The sequence below is a fragment of the Mchenga conophoros genome, linkage group LG15 (genome assembly GCF_057382185.1).
Source record: "Mchenga conophoros isolate Kocher_MC1m ecotype Shallow Benthic linkage group LG15, M_conophoros_male_GT1.1, whole genome shotgun sequence".
Lineage (NCBI taxonomy): Eukaryota > Metazoa > Chordata > Actinopteri > Cichliformes > Cichlidae > Mchenga > Mchenga conophoros.
The window spans coordinates 24,019,327-24,047,312 of NC_140540.1; the positions used below are offsets into that span (position 1 = coordinate 24,019,327).

At 42.6% G+C, this 27,986-nt stretch overlaps 2 protein-coding genes, 1 long non-coding RNA gene and 1 pseudogene across 3 annotated transcripts; 3 read left to right on the plus strand and 1 right to left on the minus strand.

The window, feature by feature from the left end:
• LOC146558419 (low-density lipoprotein receptor-related protein 11-like) lies at window positions 1-3,745 on the plus strand (annotated as a pseudogene).
• A 7,327-nt stretch (window positions 3,746-11,072) lies between these two features.
• On the plus strand, window positions 11,073-15,424 carry LOC146558420 (uncharacterized). Its single transcript, XM_085247609.1, has 5 exons — window positions 11,073-11,219; window positions 12,043-12,167; window positions 12,348-12,409; window positions 12,834-13,172; window positions 13,270-15,424. The coding sequence occupies exons 2-5, from the start codon at window positions 12,109-12,111 to the stop codon at window positions 13,383-13,385; spliced, it is 576 nt and encodes a 191-aa protein (XP_085103735.1). The 5' UTR covers window positions 11,073-11,219; window positions 12,043-12,108; the 3' UTR covers window positions 13,386-15,424.
• Window positions 15,425-22,710: 7,286 nt separating this feature from the next.
• Window positions 22,711-25,618, minus strand: LOC146558421 (uncharacterized). Its single transcript, XM_085248218.1, has one exon. The coding sequence runs from the start codon at window positions 25,510-25,512 to the stop codon at window positions 23,131-23,133; it is 2,382 nt and encodes a 793-aa protein (XP_085104344.1). The 5' UTR covers window positions 25,513-25,618; the 3' UTR covers window positions 22,711-23,130.
• A 122-nt stretch (window positions 25,619-25,740) lies between these two features.
• Window positions 25,741-27,094, plus strand: LOC146558422 (uncharacterized). The gene is made up of 2 exons (XR_014888766.1): window positions 25,741-25,981; window positions 26,330-27,094. It is a non-coding gene; the product is annotated as an uncharacterized LOC146558422 (long non-coding RNA).
• Window positions 27,095-27,986: the final 892 nt, after the last annotated feature.

A 27,986-nucleotide genomic window follows, 5' to 3' on the forward strand; every position in this document is an offset into this window, starting at 1 on the left:
CACCATGACAACAGCAGATTTCAAGCACAGTCGAAGGACGAACTGTAAGCTCCGCGGCTCTACGGTTACAGCTGGTTGTTCAGCCTAGCAGTGGCGTTAAACGATATTAACAGGGATATATTTAATGTAGGAAGGCCGTCTGTGCCGGGAAGGAGTTTCATGAGCGGGAGGCCAGCCGGAGGCAGAGGGAGACGCCGTCTGACTGTGTGATCAACAACATGGCTCTGCTTCAGCATCCCCGGCTGCTGCTCGCCTGTGTAGGGCTGCTGCTGCTGCTCACCTTTGGCAGCATCGACGCTCGATCTTCGCCTATATCGGACTTGAAATCCAAAATATCCGGGGTGGAGGAGCTCTTGGAGGAATTCCGCAAACAGCTGCAGCAGGACCAGACCTACAGGACAGGTGAAGTGATGGACTCCTGCGTGGGCGACTTCAGTGCCGCGGGGGATCGCATCATCCGGGCCAAGGACTCCATCGAGCAAGGAGCCACCTTCCTGCTGGCCCCGGACAGGGTGTACACCAGGAAGGACTGTGTGCACGCCTGCTGCTCCCAGCCTCACTGCACAGTTGCGGTGCTTCACGAGGACCAAAGGCAGCCCGGGGACAGTCTCCGCTGCTACCTGTTTAACTGCACCTACAGGAGTAAGAATGTGTGCGCCTTCTCGGCTCAGAAAGGCTTCACGACATACAGCCGGACTCCCAACACAACGCAGGGACACCTCCCTGTTTCATCTAGCGACTCAGCCCGGAGGCCCGGAGAAGAAGCTCCTGATGAGGATGATGCAGACGTGGATGAGCCTCCTCGCAGTGACGCTGGACAGGATGTGGTTATCCAGCTGCCCACAGATTGGGCTGTGCTGGATGGCCGTGACAGCGTGGACGACCACGGGATCCGCCGCTATGAGTGGAGTCTGATTAAAGGAGACACAGCCATCAATATGAAGTCAACACATCCAGAGGTTTGCTGAAGATCAGTGGCCTCCAGGAAGGAGTCTACACGTTTCAGATGACAGTCACTGACACGGCGGGACAGAAGAGCTCCGATAACATCTCTGTCACCGTACTGGCTCCAAAACACCAAGCAGAAGTATGTACCGGTCACTGCTCAAACTACCAATTTAAGTGTGATGACGGTTGCTGTATTGACATCACCTATGCCTGCGATGGGAAGCAGCACTGTCCAGACCGCTCAGACGAAGACTTCTGCCCAAACTTCGATGGCAGCCGAAAGTCAGTGACCCACGCTGTGGACCTGCCCAGCCCTCAGCGGCCTGTCGCTCAGACAAAGAAAGCTGAAGACGACTCCATGCTCCCGACTGGAGCCAGAAAGACCATCACACCGCAAGACACAAGCAAGGCGGCTCCTTCTCAGAGTGCCAGTGAGCAGGAAGCTTCAGTCAGTCAAGACCCATGTGCTGCTGCTCCAGTTGTGGGACCCTGTAAAGGCACCTTCCCACGGTGGTACTACGACCAAAATGTGGGAGAGTGCAAACACTTCCTGTATGGAGGCTGCCAGGGAAACCACAACAACTTCCTCCAGGAGTTGGACTGTGTCAGTGAATGCATACAAAAAAGTCCAGCTTTCAGACCTGCCAGTGTGGCTCCTCCAGTCACCAAGCAGACTGAGATAGCTTCCCCTAAAGCCAACCAGAGCCAAGCAGTGAGTGACGCCCCCATCTCCAAACCATTTCCAGTTCCTCTGACACTTGGCCTAATCATCACTGCCGTGCTGCTGCTCATGATCTGTCGTCTGATCTGTGAGCCAGCATCAGCTGAGAGATATAGAGGAGAACAGGGGGACAACAGACAGCTCTCTGTAGTTGACAGACTGGTAAAAACATTGAAAACAGTTTTTAGATATTTGCTTCCTGTATTTGCAGAAGTATCTCCAACACAAACTGTAACAGCTGCATGCAGGGAACCACTCAGTCATGTTTATCCTGCAGGACAGGATCTGACAGGGAAAGAAGGAAAAATAAGGGAACCACGGACAACTTTGATAATGCTTTGATTTATCCGCAGTACATTTAGTTCAAATATTGTTTCCATCACAGAGGGATTGTGCTGGTTTCAGTGGGGAAAGTATGCAGCTCATTTAAATGTTCAAAGAGCTGTGAAAAGTTGTCCGTTCATAAAGTGTGTCAGTATTTTATAAGGATGCCATGTTTCTGTATCATCTCTCTCCTGTCAGAGCCTCTTCCAAACATCAGCCTGTTTAATGCTCTCATATCTTCAACATCTCGAGTAAATTATACTGCACAGTTTTCTCTCCAATAAAAGAATATTTACTGCATGAGTCTGTTTTCCATTTTATCTGAAACATTCAAGGAGGAGATCTTTTACTGTATTTTGGTGATATTGCCCTTAAATGTGACTAAAGCTTTCATACAGTGGTGATCACGGACATAACTCTGAGATCAGTCTGACTGAACTCTGAAAATCACTGAGTGTTATTTCACAGAACCATAATTAGATTAACTCAAACGGAAACACGCGGTGTTAAACAGTAGTATAATTATCATTAACTGTCAAAGTAAGTGCGTATTTTGCTTGTTTCCGTTTCCATCAAAAATCGAATTAATTAATAATTGTTTGATTTGTGTTGATGAAGGCCTGCCTCCTTCTCCTCACAGTCACTTTTTACGAGACCATGAGTGTGTTTCATTTTTTGTTCTGTCAGTCTTGGATGTGACTCCTGAAAAGAGATTCACCATGATTCTGGTTCTCCTTTCACAGTCAGTACTGCTGGTTTCTCTCTCAGACTGACTGACACACGTTGAACCCGAGCTCATCTTCGAACAGGTAAAGCCACTTATTACCGCACAAAGTAACTGATTTTGTTGTTAGCAACGACTGAACGCTGGGTCTCGCTTTGAGTAACCGGAAGTATAAAACCGGACAACGGAAGTAGTGGTCTGTCATGGCAGCCTACGTACGCTCTTACAGAAACCTGTGGATACAGCTAAAAAACTGCGACCTCAAAACCGCTAGGGAGTTATTGTCACCATATAGAGAATCTAGATATGCGAATATTTTCCTAATCTGGTCTCTATCTTTTTCTTCTAACACGCTTACTTGACGCTTTGCCTCACCGCTTAAAGCCCCAATTAAAATTTCTACTTTCCGGGCCTCAGCTATTTCTTGAGCATTCAATAAACCTTGTATTTGTTCTTTCCAATCTCCATATGAAACATCTGCTTCAGTACCCTTATATTTTGGTACCCAAGGGGCACCCGGATACACCGACATCATCATCTCTATATCTGCACTCCAGGTGCGGAACACTGCTCCCCAAACTTGTATCCTGTCGACAAACGCCAAAATTATGTAGCCGCTAAACTGGTAGAACTAAATCTTCACCACCACGCCTATACAAGCAGAAAGGGGAGTGAGTGGGTCAGAGCTCAGAGGACAGAAATTTAGCTGGCTTCAAACACACCATTTATTTTCAGGATAAAACACAGTCAGAACCCCAAATACAAGCTAAAATCCCCGTATACAATAAAAATAGTGTTTACAACCCGCTAAAAACCCTGCCGGCAGGAATGATTACACGCTAAAAATACAAAGCTAAATGAATGTTTTTCCCTATACTAAAAACTCCCCCCCAGGGTCCTAATTCTCCCAGTCCCGCAACACACGGGCAAATTCTCCTGAGCTGAGAGAGACAGGAGAGGAACTCCTCTTCCGGGATGTGGACTCTCGCCAGCAGAAGACCAGGGAGGAGGCTCCTATCTCCACCTGACTGTGCGCAATCGTGCAGTCCAGCTACTCTCCACCTCCGCGCACGGCCTCCCTCGTAGCTCCGCCAGATGCAGGCAGAGGCGTACCCCTGCCCTACTGTGGATTTCACGCGTCGCCTCCCACGGTCGCTATTCTGTCCGTCGGGACTGGATCGCCGGGTTGTGCTGGCCGATCGCCGAATGTCTCGTGGCGCCCCACAGTCAGGCCAGAGGTCCTTCTTCTCATATGCTGGCTTGCACACGTTTTGTTTTCCAGCTCTCCACTTTTCGTGTGTCTCTCTCTTTTTAGTCTTTGCGCTCACTATCTCCCTTAAGTCAGTTTGGTGGCTGATAGGCCACCACGGGGAACGCCCCCACCTCACAGGTGCCTACAATTGTCCGCTTAATCCACAGTGGAATAATAAAAAACATATTGTTCAATCAACACTAAACACACACTATAAATATGGAGATAAAATCATGCAATAGGAATATCAATAAACAAACATGCAATATCACTATTACAATAAAATCATGCAAATAAAATCGACACCCTGTACCAACACAGTCTGATCCAAAACAAAATATAAAAACACAATTTTCCACTGTGTGACATTAATAAGTTTGAAACCACCACTCAACCCATTTGAGTTCAGATATATACACTTAAAAGGGCAGGTGCAACAAGCCAAAAATAAAATTAATAATAATGTTGTCCCCTGTTGAAGAAATAGACAAATCTACAGAGGCACAAGAGGCCAGGTCCAGCTCCATAGAGCGAAGACTAACAGAAAAGGGGCAGGAGATGCATGAACAGGAAGCCAAGAAAAATGAAAGGTCATTTAGCAAGGCATATGAGTCCTGGAAGGAGTTAGCAAGAGGAGTTAGAACAAAGCTGAAAGGTTTCTGCTCAAACGAAGACCTTGTTAGAACACAAACGGACATTAAGGCTAAAGAAGTATTAATGCATGAACTGTATGAGCCTATCCGACGTAATCATACTTCTACTCCAGATGTTGTCAAGAAAATGCGTGTGTTGCCCTAACAACAGAAATTTGTGATCTCATTAGTAAACGACTAGAAGATATAGATAAGACTTTTAATGACAGGCTCGAGAAGGAGCGTGTAAGGATGATATTAAGTAAGGAGGAGTATGGATCTGTTTTTGGGAAAACAGAAACAGTTATTTCAGAGCATTCAAAGGGCTCAGATTCATACTCTGGAGCCACCTCTACGACTTCTAGCAAACGTGTGGATGCCGAAGCTGACCTTGCAGCTAAACTAGAACAGGCGAAGGCAATGCAACGAATACATGAACAGCAAGCCAAGTTGAGTAGCTTAGAGCATGAGTGGAAAATCAAGGAAGCACAAATGATTGCAGAAATGACAGCAAAGCTAGAGGAAGAGAGAACTAAACTGCAACAGCTACAGGCAGAAAATGAGGTAAAAGTAGCAGCAGCCAGAGTGAGAGCTTACAACAACTACGATGGATTGGAAAGCCTTAAGTATGAAGCAGATGACAAATCACAACTTGATAGCCAAATCATTGAATCTCAGAATCCATTGAATCCACAGGCTGAATCATTTCGACCTCAGTGTGCACCACCTGAGATTTTGCAAAAGCAACAGGAGGTCAGCTTAACACAGGAGCTTGCAAGCTTGTTCGTCTCCAACCGTCTGCCTGCACCTGAACCCACAGTGTTCACTGGTAACCCTTTAAAGTTTATACACTGGAAGATATCCTTTATGGCATTGATTGGCCACAAACCCCTCCCCGCAGGAGAAAAAATGTTGTACTTGAAAAGTTATCTTGCAGGTGAGGCACGGAAGGCGGTCGAAGGATTCTTCTATCGAAACTCAGAAGATGCATATCAGGGTGCCTGGGAGATTCTTCAGGAGAGGTATGGAAGTTAATTTGTCGTCCAAAAGGCTTTCAGGGATAAACTGATGAAATGGCCAAAAATAGCTCCCAATGACCCAGTAGCCCTCAGAGAGTTTTCAGATTTCCTTCAAAGTTGTGCCGAGGCCATCCCTCATGTTAAAGGGCTGGCAATTCTAAATGATTGTGAAGAAAATCATAAACTTCTCAAAAAACTACCCGAATGGCTGGTACGCAGATGGGGTCGCGTTGTTGTGGATGAACTAGACAGATGTCAAGAGTATCCACCATTTGCTCATTTCACCAGATTTCTACAAAGGGAAGCTAGAATAGCCTGCAACCCCATTGCTTCTCCCTTCTTATTAACCACTAAAGTAACAGATGAAAGGCTTCCTAAGAGAACCAAGGCACTCAGCACCAATGCTCAAGCTAAGCACTCTGCAGGTAAACCAGGGACCTTAATTTCAAAGCCAAGACCACCATGCTTCGTCTGCAACGATGAAACACACGGTGTCGCCAAGTGCCCAACCTTTGCCACAAGGCTTCCTGATGAAAAGAGAGCTTTCATTCGTGAAAACCGTCTTTGCTTCGGCTGTTTAAGAAAGGGCCACACTAGTAAAGAATGCAAAAGAAGGCACACATGCACTATATGTGGTCGAAATCATCCAACTTGCTTGCACATAGAGAGAATTGAGGGAGCCAGTGAAATGTTAAACAGTGATTCACCATCTGCAGGAAATGAGACAAAGGAAGTCCGTAATGTCATGTCACACACATTGACAAGATACTCCTCAGCTACGTCTAGCATTGTTCCAGTTTTTGTGTCATTGGCAGAAGACCCCCACAGTGAGATTCTCACATATGCTCTGCTCGACACACAGAGCGATTCAACTTTCATCTTGGGAGATCTGGTCTCTGCACTAAATGTGAAGACTCAGCCAGTGCAATTAAGGCTCAGTACAATGACAGCAGTAGACACAGTCATAGCTAGCAAAGTGGCTTGTGGATTGCAAGTTCGTGGGCTCCATAGTGAGTCGCATGTTCAGCTACGCCAGGCATACACAAGGGATTTCATCCCAGTCGATAAGTCTCACATTCCTACAAAGGACACCGCACTTCAGTGGCCACATCTGAGGCAACTGGCAAACAAGCTGCAGCCACTTCAAGACTGTGAAGTGGGATTGCTGATTGGCTATGATTGCCCATCAGCACTGGCCCCTCTAGAAGTCATTGTAGGGTCAGAAAACCATCCATTTGCTCAAAGAACCGTGCTTGGCTGGAGCATCATAGGATCAGCAAATCCATATCTTGATAGAAAGGAACATCAAAGCTTTGTACACAGAGTGGCAGTAAAGGAAATGCCATTGCCTCCGGTCAATGATGTGTTAAAGGTCCTAGAAATGGATTTCAGCGAAAGAAACTATCAAGATAAATATGTTTCTCAAGATGATGTTCATTTTGTAAAACTCCTCGGCAGCACAATCACAAAAAGGAAGGATGGACACTATGAGATGCCACTTCCTTTCAAGGGCAGCTCTCCACCCATGCTGCCAAACAACAAGCGACTGGCTGAAGCTCGTTTGCAACACCTCAAGAGGAAGTTAAGGTCCAATAGGCAGTACCATGACCTAGAGCTGGGCGATATGAGATTTTTTCATATCACGATATGTTTTTTTTCATTTCAGGCGATAACGATATCTATCACGATATAAGCCAAATAACTATATTTGTAAGATTTAAATGTGCCGTTGCTCACAAGTAAAATGTGAAATAATCAGCAGCTTGTTTTTATTTAAATATTTATTTCCCATAATAAGTTCAACAGGGTAGATGTACTTAAGGAACATGAGACTTTTTCAGATAAATAAAGGCAAATATTGCAAACTACACAAAAGGCAGCCGCTAAAGCGTTTAAGTTTCAAAATAGAACAAACGAAACAGACTAAATTGTCAATTCCACTTATTCTAAAAATAAATCTTAGTTTGTTTTACAGAAGAACAGACAAAACTGACTAACTTTTGTCAATATCAAATAAACTGAAAACTAAAAGGAAATTCTCAATCTCTCCTTGTTGTATAGCTGAGCTTTTCAAACAGTTTTAACAGTTACTTTAGTCTGACAAAAGCCGAATGACGAATTAGCGCTTCCAGTCAGAGACTGAGGCTACGTCCACACGTACACGGGTATTTTTGAAAACGGAGATTTTCCGTTTTCGTTTTAAAAAATAATCCCGTCCACACATAAAGGCAGAAATGAAGGAAAACGCTGCTATGAACATGCCAAAGCAGCAGGTGGCGCTAGATTCCTAACCGTGCGGAAATGTTGGCCAATCAGAAGTCTAGAAGCCTCGGTGGGAAAAAGTAAACAAAGCTGGGGCATAGAAGCAGAACCGAGTCGTATGTGTGGAGGGACAGTAACTGTGTGTATATGTAAGCATTTAAACACTGCAGAGAGTACAATTAACAGTATTGTATTGACGACAAACACCGACAACTAACGCCGAGGAGAGGGGCGGTGCTGACTCACGAGCGAAGCAGCGAGTGAATAAAATCAAACAGCCGTACCAGCCTTATGCTGTTCTGTGGTTTCTAAAGCTGCTTTATCACTGAGTAAATTAAGGAAATTATTTCTAAATGTCGCCTGGAGGACAAACAGATGTTAAATAATACGTCACGTTTCATTTGAGGTTTGATGCTAAACAACAGCAGGACTGTTAGAGCTTATGTTTTTACAGGAATGAATTATTTATGACGTTACAATAAGAGGCAGTTCCAGCAGAAACAGAGCCAGTCACAGGCTGTCACTGCAGAGAAGAAGTTAACTCATTTTTACTTTACTTAGAAAGCTTAGGTCTACTTTTCTGTGCATGTATTTATCCACACAGACAGATTTGGTCTTGATTACGGTTACAGTTTAAAAGCGGCAGAGGTGAATTTAACTGTGTAGCTTTGAAGCGCTCAAAGCAAAATTGTAGAAAAAAACACAGATGAAACATGGTGGATACATAGACGGACCAACTACAATGACAAGACGCGACTTAAATACACACAGAGAACACAGGGAGATTACACACAGGTAGGGAACACAGCTGGGAGTAATCAACAAGACGAGACAGAGGTAAAACTGAACACACACACACGAGACGCAGACCTTCACAATAAAACAGGAAACAAGAACACTACACAAAGACGCAGACTCGACACTGAGAGACAGACAGAAAATGACACATGGAACTAAACCCACACAAAACATGAGAACACAAATAAATAGAAACATGGAACTCTAATAATAATCATCATAGCACCCAAAACCACAACAATCATTCAAAAATAAACTAACAATCAAAACTCAAAATACTGGTTCGAAACTGACCCAGAACCGTGACAGTACCCCCCCTCCAAGGGCTGGCTCCTGACAGCTCTAAACAAAAACCCAGAACAAAACCGAGCACCAGACCAGGGTGGGCGGAGGGGATCCAGGAAGGAGCGTCCGAAACAAAAAACAAGGAGCACAAGAGTCCAGAGTAAACCAAAAACACAAGAAAACAGTCCAAGAACACAGGACAACAGATCAAAAACAAAACCAGAGCTCAACAAGAGTCCGAGAAAAGTTCAGGGGGTCGACACGGGGGTCGACAACACAAGGACCAAGACAGTTCCGGAGGCCGACCGTGCACACGGCAACGGCGGCAGAGCAGGCAAAACCAATCAGGAGATTTGTAAAATAGCAATTGTGTATTTTGTTCACCTTGTATATATTGTTCACTGCAGCAGCCTAGTAGGCGTGACAAACCATTTTTGTTGATTAAGTTTTCTCCTGTTTTTCGTTTAGAAAGTTAGGTAAGTGAATTGTCTTTTGGTTGGTTTTCATTTTGTGGAGGAAAGTGTAGGGACCATTAGGGAGTTTTGTTTGTTATTTTTGGCACTGCTCACTGCTGAAGCAAATAAATGGCTTCTTAGCGCTTTAAAAGATACTACTGTTTGTGTTCTTTCTTGGGTGGTGCGTGAGTGGGGCCAATTTGTTGTTGCGTTCAATACACGCCTAGACTAAGAACGTAACACATTGAAGAAACCTGTAGCATGGCACATGGTGGACCCACTTTTCAGTCGGGTTGAGTTCTGGACTTTGACTGGATCGCTGCAGCACTTTGATTCTCTTTAAGCTCTTCTTATGGAGATTTGCTGCTGTGCTTCGGATCATTGTCCTGTTTCCTGACCCATTTTGGTCAAACTCTAGCTGTCATGCACATGGCCTCAGATTTGACTGTAGAATACTTTGGTGTGCAGAGATGTTCATGGTCATCTCAGTGACTGCAAGGTGCCCGAATCGCCACCCCTCCACTGATTCTGTCCTGTAGCTTCATAAAGTAAACAAAGGAAATCGCTGCAGTTTGTCAACAGATCAAAGTGAACTTCTCTTTTTATTGAGTGATATTATTGCTAATAATTAGCCTACACGCTGATCTGCTTTCTAGTGGCTGGAGCTCCAACAGAGTAAATGAATGTGAATGCATGCAAATTCCATTCATTGCTGGTTTCATATATAAAGAGTGAACATCTAGGCTTACAGTGTTGTCCGACAGTCCCTCCTTGGGTGTTTGCCATGCATTCTCTGGACACATAGAAGAAGCAGCAGAAGTCATCTGGTAGTTTATAAGCACTGATGGGTCTTAGATTTGGTAAATCACATAGATTAGATATTATATAGGAAATATATCAAAGTTCGCAAAGATTGTGAAATGGGGGTGTAAATGTTGGATTTTGGGGTTCCTGCATATGTAAGTGTAGAAGGAAATGAGGATTTGTACATATTACCAAAACATTAGGTGAAATTACAGTCATTTAATTTACAGATACCATTAGGCAAAGCTGAACTTAAACCTACAGATCATGGCAGGAGTACTGAGACATCAGTGATACAGGAAAGCATCTATACAACATTGAAAAACATGTTGGTTGTGGGAGGAGTGGGTAGGAGTGGAGTAGAAGAAATCATTTGTCTCGGGGTAGGACACACAGGTGCTGCAGCTGATAGGTAAGCACCCAACTAGACAGTGTGTGTACTGCACCTGAGTTTGTTCATGTAAGTGACGGCGAGTGCCTCGCTCATGTCATTGCCTGGCCCTATTTGGTTCATAACAGACAGAAAGTACATTACCTTAAAAAGGTACAAGCTGCAACAGGTTTTGGCATTTATCCAGTAAAAACTGTCACTAACAGAGAAAGAGTCAGAAATTGCAACAAATATAACATGACAGTTTCTAAAAATGACTTGACTGATTATAAGTAGAATACAAGGTCCGTACAATAATGCTGAGTCATAAATATACTCGGAAAACCGGTGATTTCTGCCAACATAAGGAAAGATATTGGAATTTAAGGATAAAAACACAGAAACTTCGTGAAACACCGCGTGAGTTGAGTACGAGCCAATGAGGGTACGAGCAAAAACAGGGCTCGTACTCAACCGACCAATCAGCACGCCCCTATGGTTTTCTGTCCGAAGGGGGTGAAGCAACCTGAGTCCAGGGTGTCATCATTCGGATTGGAAGTGGTCTGTGTGGCGGGTTTCTTCCTGTATTTATTGAAGGACTTTCTTCTCGGATATGCACTTCTGAGTAAGTTCTATGAACCAGTTGCTGAGTCTGCTAGCTTTAGCTTCCTACATTTGGGTAGTATTTGTGTAACCGGTAACAGCAAATGACCGTACAGTAGTACAGTGACACGTTAGCTCGTCTGACCTGACCGTCTGAAGCCAGCCAAGATGCCAACTTATATTCAACGGTGTCGATTTCCGTAATTGTACAAAGAAAACGTGCGCTCATTATGTGCTGTGTAAATGCTAAGTACACGCCGCATATCTGTGGTGGCAGTGGTGGCTCGCTGTGTGACGCAGTGTTTGTGTTGAAGAGCACCGGAGAGTTTGCTGCACAGAGCTCGTATCGTATACAAGACTGTACTGGGAGTAATCACTGCTAAATCACTTGATGTGACTCATCGGTGTCATTATATTAGGAACTGTTGCACAGATGCTGAGCGTTTTCTTGATGGTCCTTTTGTGATGTGTTGCTCGCTGATTTTGGCATTATGGATATTCACTCGGCATCACAGCAGACTGTACTTGCCAGATCTATCAAATTTAATGAGTTTGGGATGAGCTGGCATAAAGCACAGAGTAATGTAAGGTCCATCATTTAAACTTCCTGCTTCCCTCCCTATAGTGTTAACGGATATAACATCTGAGTCTCAAATTAAAAACCAGGCAGGTAGCCAAGAAGAAAGAGTTTAACATTGTACTACTGCCAAAAAAAATAGGAAACGGACAAATCAGCTGTTTTAGTCATTTGGAAGACACTCTGATTTTTCATTGTTTTGTCTCCTGAAAACCGCAGATATTTGTATTATTTTACATGAAACCGTTTTTTCTCTTATTTCCTGCAGTCTGACACTTGTGCCCATGCTCCATTTCCACACCTCAGCTGCCAATAACCACTCAAGAGGAAGAAGATGATTTTCACAGCCCGTTCAATCCTGTCACCACAAAGATCGTGCAAAAACCTCTCGAAGTAAGTTATTTATTGTGATAGACTTAGTATTAGAGTTGTCATATGTCTGAAAGTTTTCAAAACTGTTAGTTTGAAAGTTCTTTTGAGGCAGAATAAACCAGCTTTTCTAGCAAATAACTTTACCCAGGAAACACTTTGTGATTTAAAGGATGTATCCCTCTGTCTTTATTGTTTCTTCAGGATGTGTCTTCAAATCTGCATATGGCTTTCTTTGGCGCTTACTTCAATAGTTGACGCTGTGGGTAAGTAGGTTTTGCTAAAAAGTTTGTAAACTACTGTTAAATCCTCGGTTACATTAGATTGCTATAACTGAGAACAAGACTAGTTATAACTGACTGTATTAATAGGTTATAAAGTCATTTCTTCCTTCACCCTCGTATTCCTCACACCTCTCTTCTTCTCTTGCTCATTCCCTGCTATGGCTGTGGGATATTATATGTATCGATTTAGAAAATCAACTTTTACTGCACTGCAAACAACTGCACTCAGAAAACAACTTAAATATATGAAAGAAATATGATAGTATTCCCTTAAAAGTAAATACTGGCTAGACAGTGAGCTCCCTTGGTGGAGGTTTGCGCTCTTGGAGTGCTTCTTGTTTAGTACATGCATTTCTGATGTATATTTTTATTCTTAAACCTCTGTCTTGTTTCTTTTGTCCTTCAGACTGCAAAAACATCATATGTTCACTTGGCCAGCAGGTCATTCTGCCATGTAATGCTCCTGGAAATATGGTAGTCCTCGCCATGCAGTGGTCCAGACGTGACCTGACAGAATACGTGCTGCACTATCGTGATGACCAACTTGATCCAGACGACCAGGATCCGTCTTATACGGGCCGGGTAAACCTGACCAATACCCACATGCAGAATGGGGATTTCTCAATGATACTGATGAACATGACAACTGCTGACATTGGAACATACGAGTGTATAGCCTTCCAGAGAAGACCAGGGATGGACTCTGAAATCCTCAGCATCGTAAACCTGAATGTCAGTCAGTCAGGTGAGTTTGTGCTCATGTCAAATGATGACACTTTAAAAGAGTTTTCACCTCCCTGACTCCTGACAATTCACACCAATGCATTTTTTTTTCTCGACAGATGAAGGAAGCAGGAATGGAGTCAGCAGTGGCGCAGCTACAGGAAGAAACCATCTTGGTCTCATTGTGTCACTGTCAGTTATTGCAGGGATCATTCTGGTGGCTGGTATTCTCTAATCTATATTAGGTGCCAAACTAACATTGGATCCTCAGCTTCCCCCCACTATGAAATGACATCAACATCTCAGCATGTCTAAATTAGAAAGACCCTCAAATTTATTCCAAACATCTAAAACTTAAAATGACAGTTAAAAGCTGAGGTGTGGCTTGTAGTGAAAAGCACAGAGAAGTTAATTAGAGTAGAATAATAGAAGCTCGGATCCATTTATCGTTTAACCTACATTAAGCAAATTCAGATTGTGGTTCGGCTCGGAACCACTTTGATTTGTGCCTTTGTCATATGTTTTCTAATGCTGGCCGTATATATGTCACGTGATAGATTGGCTGGGATGTTTTAGAGATTTCTTTGCACTGTTTACCACTAAGAGCGCTCTGGAGCCCATCGAGAATGAAATTTTAACTTTGGTTAAAAAAAAATTACCGAAAGAATTTATATTTCATAACGAAGTCAACAGAGCAAACATTATGGCGCACAACAAGTTCATGCACCAAATTTGGAACGAGTCCAAATTAAGTTTCTTTCAAAGCTTTACTTCACAACATGAACCTTAACAAGTCATACACTAAATGTGTAAACCTTATGCAAAAGTATTTATTATAATGCACTGAAACTTTTTCTTATTTATTTATTTGGTTTTTAGTATAAAGGTGCTTTTAAAACTCCTAAATGAAAAAAGGTCCTACGTTTTCCCGACAGAATTTTGTGTGTTTTACATCCAAGCACAAATTTCCTGAAAAGAGAAACATGTTTCTATTGAAGTTACTTTCTGCCAGTAAAATGTTTTCATGTTTGCAGATCCGTTTTGTCTTTAGGTTGTTCTAGCTGCCAAAAACAACAGTGTTGTGGTGCTAAGAGGGAAAAGTCCCGTAAATTGTTTAGTAAGATTTAAATTATGAGGGATTTTTACTGACACCGTCTTGATGTTTTCGAACTGGACATGACAATGAGGGATGGATCTCTCTGAAAAACTGAGTTTACTTACAGGGTACCCACACGCTTAAGGTATTACCCTGCTTCATCTCCCTTATGACTCTCATGGGGATCATGGTTTAGAAAGTGAGCATCATGTTTATCTCATAAGACTAGAAAAAGGTGGCTGACAGCATGAACTCATCTGGGAGATGTTTACAGAGTTCACAAAGTAAATCGCCAGTCGACCCCAAGCTGTTCAAGTATTTAAGCATTATTGTATTTTCACTAAAGCACTGCATTATACTGAATAATAGAAGTCTTTAACTTTGAGTAGCATTCCAGATGTGGTTATGTATTATGTGATACTGTATGGTAGACAATGTGCCCATTAAGCATTAGGGCACTTTATTAGATACTTTATCAAATGTTGAAAGTTGAATGTGAAGGATCATAGTCAGAGGGCTGTGGGACATTGGCTACCAGCTGCTTATCACTAAAGGAAAGAAAGGTGATTCATGCCTTACGTTTTTATCTTCTGTCGTTTTCTGCTTCATGGCCTGATTACAGTGAATTTGTGGGACCATACTGTATGTTTTTTGACTCCCCAAGAAATGCATTAGGCACATACAGAGTATACATTTTTGTAGCAATAATAACTGCTCTTTAACTGTTGAAATGGATGTTTTCAGGTACATGATCACATTTTTACCTGGTTAATGAAATTTCCTTGGTATCTCTAACAAAAGGGTAATGATAAGTGGCCCTATCATTATATTTATAGCGACAGTTTCATGTCTTTCAATGTGCTTTCCTATGTTACACTATTTAACATTGTGTTTGTTTTTATTTCCTTGGTCCAAAAAAGTTTGGGTTTAGTATTTTACAAAGGGCAAAGCATCCATACTTTTTACTGTGATGATGACATGATGACACTAAAGCCTTGAAACAAACTTTGAATATTTGTTCTTACTTTGTGAGTCTGTATATTGCTATGAACTGTGCTTTTTTTAAAAAACATTTTTACAATGGAACATTCCAAGTGCCATCGTTTCTTTTGTATGTTCTGCACATGCTCTGTACAATCATGACCCTGAGACCAATAAAGATCTATTTATTCTTTCACTTGAGTGTGCTGCTCTTGTTGAGTCTTTATGGTTCACATAAAGATAATGTAGAGCAGAATTTGCGTTTTATTTTTTTTTATTAGTTTACATTTTTGTTTCCTCTTTAAATGTTTAGCTTTTGTTATTTTCAATGTCTGTTTTAGTTTTTAATTGAGAATATGAGGACTGTCAAATGGAAGATAGGTGTGACGATACACATATATACTAGCCTAATGATAAAATGGATCAGTTTGGCAAATATATTTTACAGTGTTTATTTATTCGACAAAATACGTTAAATGTCACCGTTATTATTGGCTGGCCGGAAACAGCGGGGGTGTCCAAATTCAGAGGCTGCTTCCACCTGAGGACCCGCCTTCGCGGTCTAAAGAAAGCCGCGTAGTACGTCACGAGCTCCCTCGGTGGAGTGAAACTGCGTCTGCTCCTTGCTGTCTAAAATGTAACCGGGCGCTGGCGTCAATTCTCCACCGTCTCACACTTTGTTTAATCAGTTTTCTGTTTGACGTTTATTCAGCTTTGTGAAAACCCCAGAGGACCCCTCCCGAGGGATTAATAAAGTTACATTTAAAGGAGCCAGCATCAGCTGAGAGATATAGAGGAGAACAGGGGGACAACAGACAGCTCTCTGTAGTTGACAGACTGGTAAAAACATTGAAAACAGTTTTTAGATATTTGCTTCCTGTATTTGCAGAAGTATCTCCAACACAAACTGTAACAGCTGCATGCAGGGAACCACTCAGTCATGTTTATCCTGCAGGACAGGATCTGACAGGGAAAGAAGGAAAAATAAGGGAACCACGGACAACTTTGATAATGCTTTGATTTATCCGCAGTACATTTAGTTCAAATATTGTTTCCATCACAGAGGGATTGTGCTGGTTTCAGTGGGGAAAGTATGCAGCTCATTTAAATGTTCAAAGAGCTGTGAAAAGTTGTCCGTTCATAAAGTGTGTCAGTATTTTATAAGGATGCCATGTTTCTGTATCATCTCTCTCCTGTCAGAGCCTCTTCCAAACATCAGCCTGTTTAATGCTCTCATATCTTCAACATCTCGAGTAAATTATACTGCACAGTTTTCTCTCCAATAAAAGAATATTTACTGCATGAGTCTGTTTTCCATTTTATCTGAAACATTCAAGGAGGAGATCTTTTACTGTATTTTGGTGATATTGCCCTTAAATGTGACTAAAGCTTTCATACAGTGGTGATCACGGACATAACTCTGAGATCAGTCTGACTGAACTCTGAAAATCACTGAGTGTTATTTCACAGAACCATAATTAGATTAACTCAAACGGAAACACGCGGTGTTAAACAGTAGTATAATTATCATTAACTGTCAAAGTAAGTGCGTATTTTGCTTGTTTCCGTTTCCATCAAAAATTGAATTAATTAATAATTGTTTGATTTGTGTTGATGAAGGCCTGCCTCCTTCTCCTCACAGTCACTTTTTACGAGACCATGAGTGTGTTTCATTTTTTGTTCTGTCAGTCTTGGATGTGACTCCTGAAAAGAGATTCACCATGATTCTGGTTCTCCTTTCACAGTCAGTACTGCTGGTTTCTCTCTCAGACTGACTGAAGATGAGTGATCTGGAGTCTCCAGGATCCAGCCGTCTGTCTGTGACCGACACAAAGTAAGATACTGTCTCTAATGTACACGAAGGAAATAGAGAACATAGGTGAAATCAGTATGTAGAAACAATTACAAGTTTAAAAGGACAAGTAAGATTGAGTGGGAGAGGACTGGTTTAACAGGAAGAAGAGAAAATTCCACAGTATCCGTGCAAAAAGTTTCACTTTGAAATCTTTAAAAGAATGTGGACAAACAGGTGGACTTGGTGTCAGTGGAGTTTACTCCTGGAAGTTTGAGATTATGATGATTATTACTTCAAAAACACCTGTACAGACGTTTATCACTCATTCCATACCAGCGCAGTGCCCAGTAACACTTTGAGGTGACTGGAGCTTTATATATAAAATGAATGCAGTCCGATCAGTTTATGAGAATAGTCAAAGTGACTTTGGTAATATTAGTTGCCAATTTTTAGTTGGTATTGGTTTGTAAGATTAGTTTAAAATAAAGACTTCATTTTAACTGAATTTTGTTACGTCTCAAGAATTTGGACGTTTAGCCTTAAGGACAAACCTAAGGAGGAGGTTGGACTTTAGAGTTGAGCCCAGAGATGTACGGCTGAGTGAGGGGCTACTTTTTGTCATCAAACTAAAAAGAAATAAAATGTAGGCTTAGAAGACACGGTTGGTTGTTTGGTTCAGCATCTCTGAATATCTTCAGAGCTGTAGAGGCTTCAGAATGTAGAAGTTTGGATGGAAACTCCAAATACTTGAAGCCCACAAGATGCATCTTTAAAAAGTCAAAAAGAAGCGAAGAATTGCTGTCGCTAAAACCAAAATAACATTTATAACAACAACAAAAGTGTATGATTTGGTAATATGATTGGAATGGAACAAATGGATTCTGAAAATCAGAGATTGAGTTTCCAAGTGAATAATGCAGCTGAAAAATTTTCCTGTTATATGAAGACTTTTAACCTGTAGTTCAGTATTGATCTGCCACAGTCAGCGAACAAAACTGCCAAAAAGGAAAAAGACATTAAGATCCTCAAAAGCTTGGCATAATATAGTCATACATTTTCACCTGAATACATCTGCCCTGTGCAAATCCGTTTCGAAGGCCTTTGCAGCTAATAATGGTCAATATATTAATTTAAAGAACACAGAAAAACAGCTGGTTCTTTTTCAGGGTTTCATAGCTTTTTTGTGTAGAATGCCAAGCTTTAATATTATAGAGATTTGCAAGTATCTACAAAGCATGATATGATGTGAAGTTCAACATCTGGGACATGTGTCCCGCTATGCATTGCAGAAAATGACTCAATCTCTTAGTACAGCAAACAAACAATGCAGGAGGGCGGGAAAATAATGGTCTCCTCTGCCGTGGCATCAGAAGTTGAGAATTGACGGGACAAAGTGTTGGGTTTCTCGTTTTGGGTTGCCGGGTCTATAGATCATAACACAGTTGAACCAAGCAAAGGAGAGGGCCCACCTGGTTTGTCTTGAGTGGCTGCTGTGAGATATGCAAGATGCTTGTGGTCAGTCAAACGATGAACAATGAGCAGGTGTTCTGCTCCCTCCCGCCAGCTAGCAGTTCCACTTCTCCCACGTCATAGTTTTGCTCAGTTCGAGAAAGACAGCAGAAGGGAAAAAGCTGCATTTTCCCTTCCTTGTTCTGGAACAAGATGAACTCCATCAACGATAAATTGTTGGGTGGTCACACACAGCTGACTGCAGCTTTCCAGTCTTATAAACAGTACATTTGTACAATGACTGAAACCAGCCCACTGGCTGTGACGTCAGTTCCTTGATCATGAATATGCAAATTGTCATGACCATTGATCAACAATCATTGATCAAAGACCATTGATCGTGGAATAATCTTCCACACTGCACCTAACGTGACAAACTGAAAGCAGTCATTGGGTGGGAAACCTTGAGGAGAACACTTTTGACCTTAGAGAAGAGCTCTGCATAGAAAAGGATCAGGTTTGAACTTAGTTTGTGCAGCTGTACCTTTAACTAAGGCAAGTTCCTGCATCAACTCGTCCTGTTGTCTTTTTGAACTGTGCTTCACTATTCACTACAGATGAATGCACTGTAAACACCTGCGTGTGAGTCACTTTGGTCACTTTGACAGTTGCACTGGTAATAATAATTTTCCCTTTGTGTCCTCAGAGAGAACAGTGATGTTGGTGTGGAGGAGGAGGAGCAGTTGTCCTGCTGTGCTTTGGGTCAAGATGTCTCAGAGGATTCAGTCGCTACCAGTTGTGGCATCTCTGTCCAAAGTAAGAGTCGGTATCCGTGTGCTGATGAACACATTTTTGAAAACTTGACTTCTTGTTTTGTAGGTGCATGAAAAAGATTTCATTCGATTTTTTATGGTATAGGTTTTTTTCCTGTTTTACTTTGAATGTTGTTTCCTTTCATGTCTCACGTTAGTTTTACTTCCTGCTTTGTGATTGTCTTAATTATTTTTCACCTGGTTTGCTAAAGTTCAGCTGTCATGTTCCCCACCTGCTCACAATATCAGGCAATCCTCAATATATACTACTCAAAACAATCAGAGGAACACACTGAAAACATAATGGCTCTCGCGCGGAGAAAAACATGCTGGAGATCAATACTGATGCAAACTGGGTGATGTGTTAGAAACGAAAGGATTCAATTGTTTGTTGGAAATAAATGATCAAAATACTGGATACTGGCTGAATCCAAATACAAACAGAAAATCAGAGTAAAAAACGCTGCAGCAGGCTTTTCCATTTGGCTCTGATTTCATAGCAGCAGCTCAAAATGAAATAGTTTGTATGGCTGCGTGTGCTGCTGGGCCAAAAGTTTAGCTGGTCATTTGTAGATTTTTAGATGAAATAAAAAACAAAAAAAACACTCAACAAAAGATCATCTAAAGAAGAGCAGAGTTCATGTACACACTTTATTAAGCAGCTACTGTACAACAAGAACAGAATCATGTAAATGGCCAAACAACAGCAACAGTAATCCCAGGGTGTAGCACAGCAGGCAAAGAGACGCAGTAGCACAGAGAGAGTAAAGGATCACATGGAGAACAAATGGAGCGCGCTCACGAGCCCTCTCTTCGTACAGAGCCAGAAACGTCTGACCCACAGAGCTCACTAAGACGACAATAACTCGTTTTTCCCACACAGATTACATATAACATCACACTGAATGAAATTACATGTAGCAGATTACATGAACTATATAAGATGAGGATTCGCGTATTAAGCATATTCAGAACTATTTCCTTCCATTATTTTCTTGGGTTAACAGTTTTTGTTGCTTTTCTGCTATCGCTTAAATTTTATTCATATAGCACCAAGTCACAACAGCCACCTTAAGGCACTTTATAGTGTTAGGTAAAGCCTCAGTAATAAAGCCTCAGACAACTCCCTACGAGCAACGACTTGGAGACATTAAGAAAGAAAAACTCTCTCTTTGTACAGTCGAACACTGAGACGGAACCAGGTTCAGTGACGGGCCGCCATCCACCACGACTGGTTGGAATGAGGGGAGGAGGGCAGGATAAAACCTGCAGGCTGAGAGCAAAGTGCTCCATCTATCTGATATGATACTGTGAGGCCTCTCAGATAAGATGGGGCTGTTTTATTATGGCCCTTTTTATGTGAGAAGCATTTTGAATTCAGCTCTGGATTTAACAGGGAGCCAATGATGTGAAGCCAGTATGAGGGGGATTTTCCCTCCTCTTAAAATGTCTCATTAGGAACATTTTTAACAGTTGCTTCTTGTCTCTGCTGTGACAAAAAAAGGTTCTGATTATGAATCAAAATGTTTTAAATAAGTCACACACTGGTTATAACTTAATGCCGAAAATGTCATGTTACACGATTTACTATTTTCTGAAGCTTATTTACAATTTACAATGCTTAACACCATTCCCATCCCTCCCGTCAAAAGATAAAAGTCTGTTTTTCATGCAGTTTCACACACTAAAGACATTTCATTCTTTTTGGTTTCTTGTTGTCAATCAGCAGATGCGAGTCTGGAAGAGGTTTTAGAAGAATATAAGATCAGTCTGAGGAGGAGGTTTGAAAGTGTGACTGAAGAAACTGATAATACAGGAAGTGGAACCCTCCCGAACAGGATCTACACTGAGCTCTACATCACAGAGGGACAGAATGAAGACGTTCATAACCAACATGAGGTGATGCAGCTGGAGACAGCTTCCAAGATGGAGGCTCTTGATGACATTACAGTCAGGTGTCACGACACCTTTAAAGCCTTACCTGACCAACAGAGACCCATCAGAGTGGTTCTGACCAACAGCGTCGCTGATCAGAGACGAGCAGTACAGTCTTCTGGAGCTGCTCCATGTTTTCCATCCAACATTACAGAAGGTCACAGCAGAGAAGCTCGCTGTCTGTAAACTTTTGTTCATCTTTGACGGCCTGGATGAAAGCAGACTTGGATCATTGGATTTCACCAACGGGAAGCTGCTGTCTGATGTCACAGAGAAGTCATCAGTCAGCCAGCTGCTGACAAACCTCATCCAGGGGAATCTGCTTCCCTCGGCTCTCGTCTGGATAACTCCCCGACCTGCAGCAGCCAATCAGATCCCTCCTAGACGTGTTGACAGGGTAACAGAAGTACGAGGCTTCACTGATGCCCAGAAGGAGGAGTACTTCAGGAGGAGATTCAGTGATGAAGAGCTGTCCAGAATCATCTCCCACATGAAGACATCCAGGAGCCTCCACATCATGTGTAGAATCCCAGTCTTCTGCTGGATCACTGCTACAGTTCTGGAGCACATGTTGACTACAGAGCAGAGAAGAGAGCTGCCCAAGACCCTGACTGACATGTACTCACACTTCTTGTTGGTTCACATGAAGAAGGGGAACAAACATGTGGGGGGACATGAAACAAGTGAGATGGCTGAAAGGAAATTTCTTCTGAATCTGGGGAGGCTGGCATTTAAACATCTGGAAAAAGGAAACACCTTCTTCTACCAAGAAGACCTAGATCAGTGTGGTCTGGATGCTACAGAGGCCTTGTTGCACACAGAAGTTTATACGGAGCTCTTTAAACAGTGTTTGTTAATCTTGAAGGTGGCTTTTATTTGTGATTCAGGTCTCAATGTCTCTTTGTGTATACTTATATGCAGAAGTAACACAAAAGAAGAAGTGGGAGCTGGCCTGACACCAGTAACTGACTTCCAGTGAAAGCTTTGGCTAATAATATTTTTTAGCGAACATTTTTCTTGTAAAACAAAGGGGGGCCTAGCAAAAAAGGTTTGGGAACCACTGCTCTACAAGGTTGGCGAAATAAAAAAAAATGTATTAACATTTTTTTATTTGGACTTTTATTAGTCCAAATTTTTTTATTTGGACTAAAAAAAATGTTCGAAGTGGACTAGGTGCTAATTTTCAGATGTCAGGTCTACATCTAGAATCAAAATGAGCACATACATAAACAACCAAAGTGAAGCATTAAGACAAAACATAGCAACGTCAAACAGCGTCCACACATTTTGCCTCAAATACATGCAAAACAACTAAATTGGGCCACAAAAGTGATGTAAATTGACCAAACTAAGACACGAATCAGACAAAAACAGATGCAGGATGATCACAAACAGACACGTCGGCTACAAACTGATGCAAAATGACTAAAATCACACGTGTAACACTTTCTACATATTTGACAACAGAAGAAAAACACAAACAAACTTGGAATGCATTTTTAATTTGGATTTTTTTTATTTCATGCCGAATTAGATATTTTAAAAATCAAGCCAAAGTCTCCTCCCTGTTTGTACTGTAAGGTCAAAGCCCTACTGTACTACAGAGAACCCCAACAATCAAATGATCCCCCTCTGAGCAAGCGCGAGGCGACTGTGGGGAAGAAAAACTCCCTTTAACAGGAAGAAACTTCCAACGGAACCGGGCTCAGAAGGGACGGCCATCCGCTGCGACCGGTTGGGGGGATGGAAATCAAAAGGAGACGAGATGGCGTGAACTACAGTTCTAAAATTTGGATTTGAGGGCTGATCCCAAAATTTTATGGTGATGTTTTTAAAAAAAGGATTTGGTGCTAAAAGTCTGCTTCAAGATTTTAAAAGAAGCAGGGCAGTGGGAAAAGCCAAAATGGTCATTTTAATGATCTCTGGCTTTAGTGAACCACCTGAAGGGTTTTAGCAATGTTTTTCCCACCGCAGAAAAAAACCTGGATATTTTGGACGTCTTTGGGGGACCCGGGATGACTCCGAGAGTGATTTTTAGATGTCTAATCAGAGCCTCATCAAAAGATGAATCATTTGCCATCAAAGCCTTTAAGACATTGTCTGGGGAGCCAAACTCCTTGATGAGGCGTTTGGCTATTTTCTTGATGAACTTTGTCTTGTCATTTGTCAGACTTGTGGCAGACGCTGTGCTGCTGAGTTCAGGCTGCATTAGATTGCTCAGACGGTTGATGACCGTGTCTATTTCTTTTGTAGTAGTTGCGATCCGAGCAGCAAACTTTTGGGTCTCAGGTTTAGATTTATAGATGACTCTCATGATAAGGAGCAACGCAAGGTCATTGGAAATTTTCTCAACATCACAAGATGAACCTGACACAGAATCCATCTCTGATATTTTGGAGGAATCTTTGAGAGAGTGTTTCAGGCTCAAGGCTCCAGATGATTTATCTGGAGAAATGCTCCCAGGTTGTGGCGTTCGAGGTGACTTGTCAGATGCCACAGAGCATTTATCTGGAGAAATGCTCCCAGGTTGTGGCGTTCGAGGTGACTTGTCAGATGCCACAGAGCATTTATCTGGAGAAATGCTCCCAGGTTTTGGTGTTGGAAGTGATGCACCAGATTCTTTTCCTCTGCCATCTGAATCAGGGCTTTTTTCCTGTGTTGTGGTCTGTGCTCTTTTAATAAAGTTGTGGATGTCTTCCAGGGCCCCAGAAATCTTGTCCATTTGAATCATTTGATCTTTCTCTTCATTGCAGAAGAGTAAAAGCTTCTGCAAAAACCTTTCTACTGTGTCATCTATGAGGACATAGAGGACTTCAGCAGAAATGCGACGCTTTGAGCCCTGTACTGATTTCGGAGTCCTGGAGATGACCGTGTCTGAGAGGGACCTACCCATTAGAGGTATGGGGATTTGATAGCCTCGATCCACCGTAAGTAGATCAAACAGGTTTGCCACTAAGTCCTCCGTAAAATTCCTGATATGCCCACTATTTTTAAAGTCCCCCAAGGTCTTATCGATGAGGAAGAGTTCTTCTTTCTTTGTTAATTTGTCAAATAACTGATTAACGTCTGATCTAATGACGTTAAAGTCGACTGAAGAAGAACGTTTAATTGCGGTTCCCAGGCTTGCCGTATGTGGAGAAGGGGAGCGATGAGCCTCTGTACTCTGGGGAGCAGCCGTTTCAGGTACTGACCCTGGGAGAATGAAAACTATACTTTCATTGGAGGGCGCAGTTTCCTTCTTGGGGTGATTGCAAATGTTTTGTAGACAAACAAAATGTTTCCTGTTTGCCTTTATTCTTTTTTTCAGCTCTGTTTTCATTTTTTCAAATTGTTTTTTTGCAAACATGGAAAAGTTGTGTTTGCGTGCTTTGAGCCTGGCGTGTGAGGTGGATGGCACACATTTGGAGAAGAAGTGTCTCACCTTGTGGATAATTAAGCCTGCATTAAAGGCAGGTTTGGGTAAGTTACATTTCTCACAGAGCTCTTCACTGCTTGAATCCATGTTAGCAAGTATCTCACCTACGATGTCAGCTGCAACCATTTCTACTGGGGTTGGAGCCTGGATACTTTGTGTTTCTGCAGTGGGTTTTATATGGCTTTGTGATTCTTCTGGGAGCTCATCTTTATCTTTTCCTGTCATCTCTCCATCTGAGCTCCTTGTTGACAGAATAACAGAAATCTCTGCGATTGCTGATTTCACTGATATTTTTGAACCAGTACGTTCTGTACTGGAATGAGACCCATTTGTCCCACACTGGCAGCGCAGCTTACATGCTGCATACCTTTTCAGGCATGAGGCAGCGCAACAAACCATGCGGTGTAGTTTCTTAATACTACTAAATTTGCCGCTAACATAAACGGCAGGGTCTACTGGGAAATCGGGGCTTTTTTCAATCAGTGCAATGGTTGAGCTGACCTTTTCTGAGATCTCTTCCTCAACCATCAGCGTCAGCTTGTCAGCGCTCTTATCTTGCTGTTTTGAGACATTAAGAGCGCCGGCGATGGCAGCTGAGATCGAGTCTCCGAGGGACACCCTTATTTTCCCCTCATCCATAAACTCTTCCCTTATCATGGGTTCCTGAATAACAGAAAGGGCAATCCTCAGGATGCTGGCAGAGGCGATCTGAATGATTTCAGAAATCATATCAGCGAGCACGGCATGGACGCTGGAGTCGCATTTTCCATTTTCTATAATGCTCCACTGAACTTCAGAGAGCCTTTCAAAGCACCTGTTGATTGGCGGGATAATCTGGTCTGGTGTGACCACGATTGAATTTTCGTTGATGGTTTCCATTGTTGTGTCACAAATTAGATTTTCTCCGTTTGAGCGTGTGAGAATTTTCTTGTATTACAGAGCGCCGACTGCTGAACGTTTTGCAAACAGATGAGCATCGAGTTCTGATTTTTCTGTCTGAGAGCCGTTATTTATAGGCTCGGTTGTCTGTGACGTTACTGACAGACCAGCGCGAACGCCTTTGATCTGCCAGTGACGTCACAAGAAACGCACGCGGAGAGGCGGCGTTCCTTGCGCGCTCACAGATTTGAATGACGCTTTGGAGTTGACGGCACGCCGCAATGCATTGTGGGAGCCCGGCACCATTTTCGGGGTCTACGAATCAAAACAAACACGCTGTGTTGGAACGACGATTACAAGATGCTTAAAAGCAGTTCCTGACCCACCAGGATTCATTGGAATCATAGGTTGGAGGACGTTTTGGGGAAATGGCCGACGGTCGAAGCGGAGAAGAAATAAACTCTTAAAAGTTAGTTCTGGGTTTTTATCCCACTTCATATATACACCAGGACACATGTTAGCATAATGAAAGAATTGTAGAATTAAGTGGAGTCAACAACAGCAGCATAGTGCAGTCATATCACAAATGTTAGCGTAATGAAAAAGTCTTACAAAGTCAAATTTAGCTAACCTTCGGCTAAGTTACATGACGTTAGTGATATCGCCACTTAACGCGGCTCTTTGGTCGGTTAGTTAGTGTCATCCAGGGAAGACGGACGTTGTTTTGCTGTGCTGTATTTTTATGTGAAGTGTATATATTTATTTTTTATATTGCATGTATTTTGTGCAGTGTTTTATTTAGTTTGCATGTTTTTAGTTGCTGGCAAATTGTCCTGGAGAGACTCCGCCTTTTCCCCCGTTTTTACTAATTGGACACACCTGAGAGAAAAGAAAAGGTAATTTACAGAGTGCTCAAGGACACATAAGAGGTTTGGAGCCGGTGTTCAACAAAAATGTAACACGGAGAATGCGAGACAGACAGAGGAAAGACACAGACGATCAGAGGGGAGAGCGAGAGACGATCAGAGAGTAGAGATGATCAGATGGAGCAGACGACCAGCGACTGGGAAGAGAGATTACCAGCGACTGGAAAGGGGAAACGATCAGAGGAAAAAAAGGCAGATGACCAGCGACTAGGGACGCGTAGCGGCAGTCTGGTGGCAATAACGACAAGAGCCAGCTCGTGCACTGCGGGAGAACAGAAGCAGTGAGACCGCGGTGCCGATTGCAGTTTGAGGAAGCGGCGGGCGGAGTTGAGAGCTCTGCCCACCCGGGTAAGTCTTTGACTTATCCTTTTTATAAAGTAAACTGCCAAAGGAATAGTGACTGCCGCTCCCTCCCTTTCTTCAGTGCACCAGGACGTGGAATGCGGGGAGGAAGGCGAGGACTCCGCTGGGTTTCCCTCTTTTAATACTACGCTGGACCTCTTAGTTTTCTGTGACTTTTAGGCCGTGGTGGATTCCACTGGACTTCTAATGTTGTGTGTTATTGATTTTTATTGTGTCTTCCCTTGGCCAAGGTTGTTTTAATTCATTTTATATTTTTAACTATTTAAACATAATAAATTATATTTTTAATTCTACAGTTTTTGTATCGTGTGCTTTTCCCTCGGCGGCTCCACTGCTCTGCCCGCTTTGAGGAAGGTTTCCTTCCTTTTAAAAAACACAAACCATCTTGGAAACATAATCAGCCTTTCCGCTCCGGTGTCATATTAGTTTAGGTTTGTGCCGAAGCTGGGTCTGTTTGTCAGTGTGAAGCCAAACGTGCTTTAACGTTTTAGGAAACACCGAGCAGACGGTTCATACTTGCCAACATTCAAAGGGCTGTTGGGGGGGGGGGGCAAATATATTTTACAGTGTTTATTTATTCGACAAAATACGTTAAATGTCACCGTTATTATTGGCTGGCCGGAAACAGCGGGGGTGTCCAAATTCAGAGGCTGCTTCCACCTGAGGACCCGCCTTCGCGGTCTAAAGAAAGCCGCGTAGTACGTCACGAGCTCCCTCGGTGGAGTGAAACTGCGTCTGCTCCTTGCTGTCTAAAATGTAACCGGGCGCTGGCGTCAATTCTCCACCGTCTCACACTTTGTTTAATCAGTTTTCTGTTTGACGTTTATTCAGCTTTGTGAAAACCCCAGAGGACCCCTCCCGAGGGATTAATAAAGTTACAGCTGAGTAGTGAGTTGTATGTGAGGCTGGACACTAAGGAGAAAATGATTTTTAATGAATGGCAAGGCACATAAATTGTGCTGGAAGAGAGTAACCAAGTATAGAGATGGAAATGTGCTAATGTGAAGAAAGTGTGTTGAGAAGGGAGAAGGAGTACTTTGGACGAAAATTGAATTAGAGAAGGAAGTGAGGCAACTCTGAAGAGGATGGAGACGGGAGGCATAGAGAGGGTAGGAGTGAAGGCTATGATAAGGTGCGAAGAGAGTAACTGTGGTGCTGCATAAGAAAGTCCTGAGGGGCAGAGAA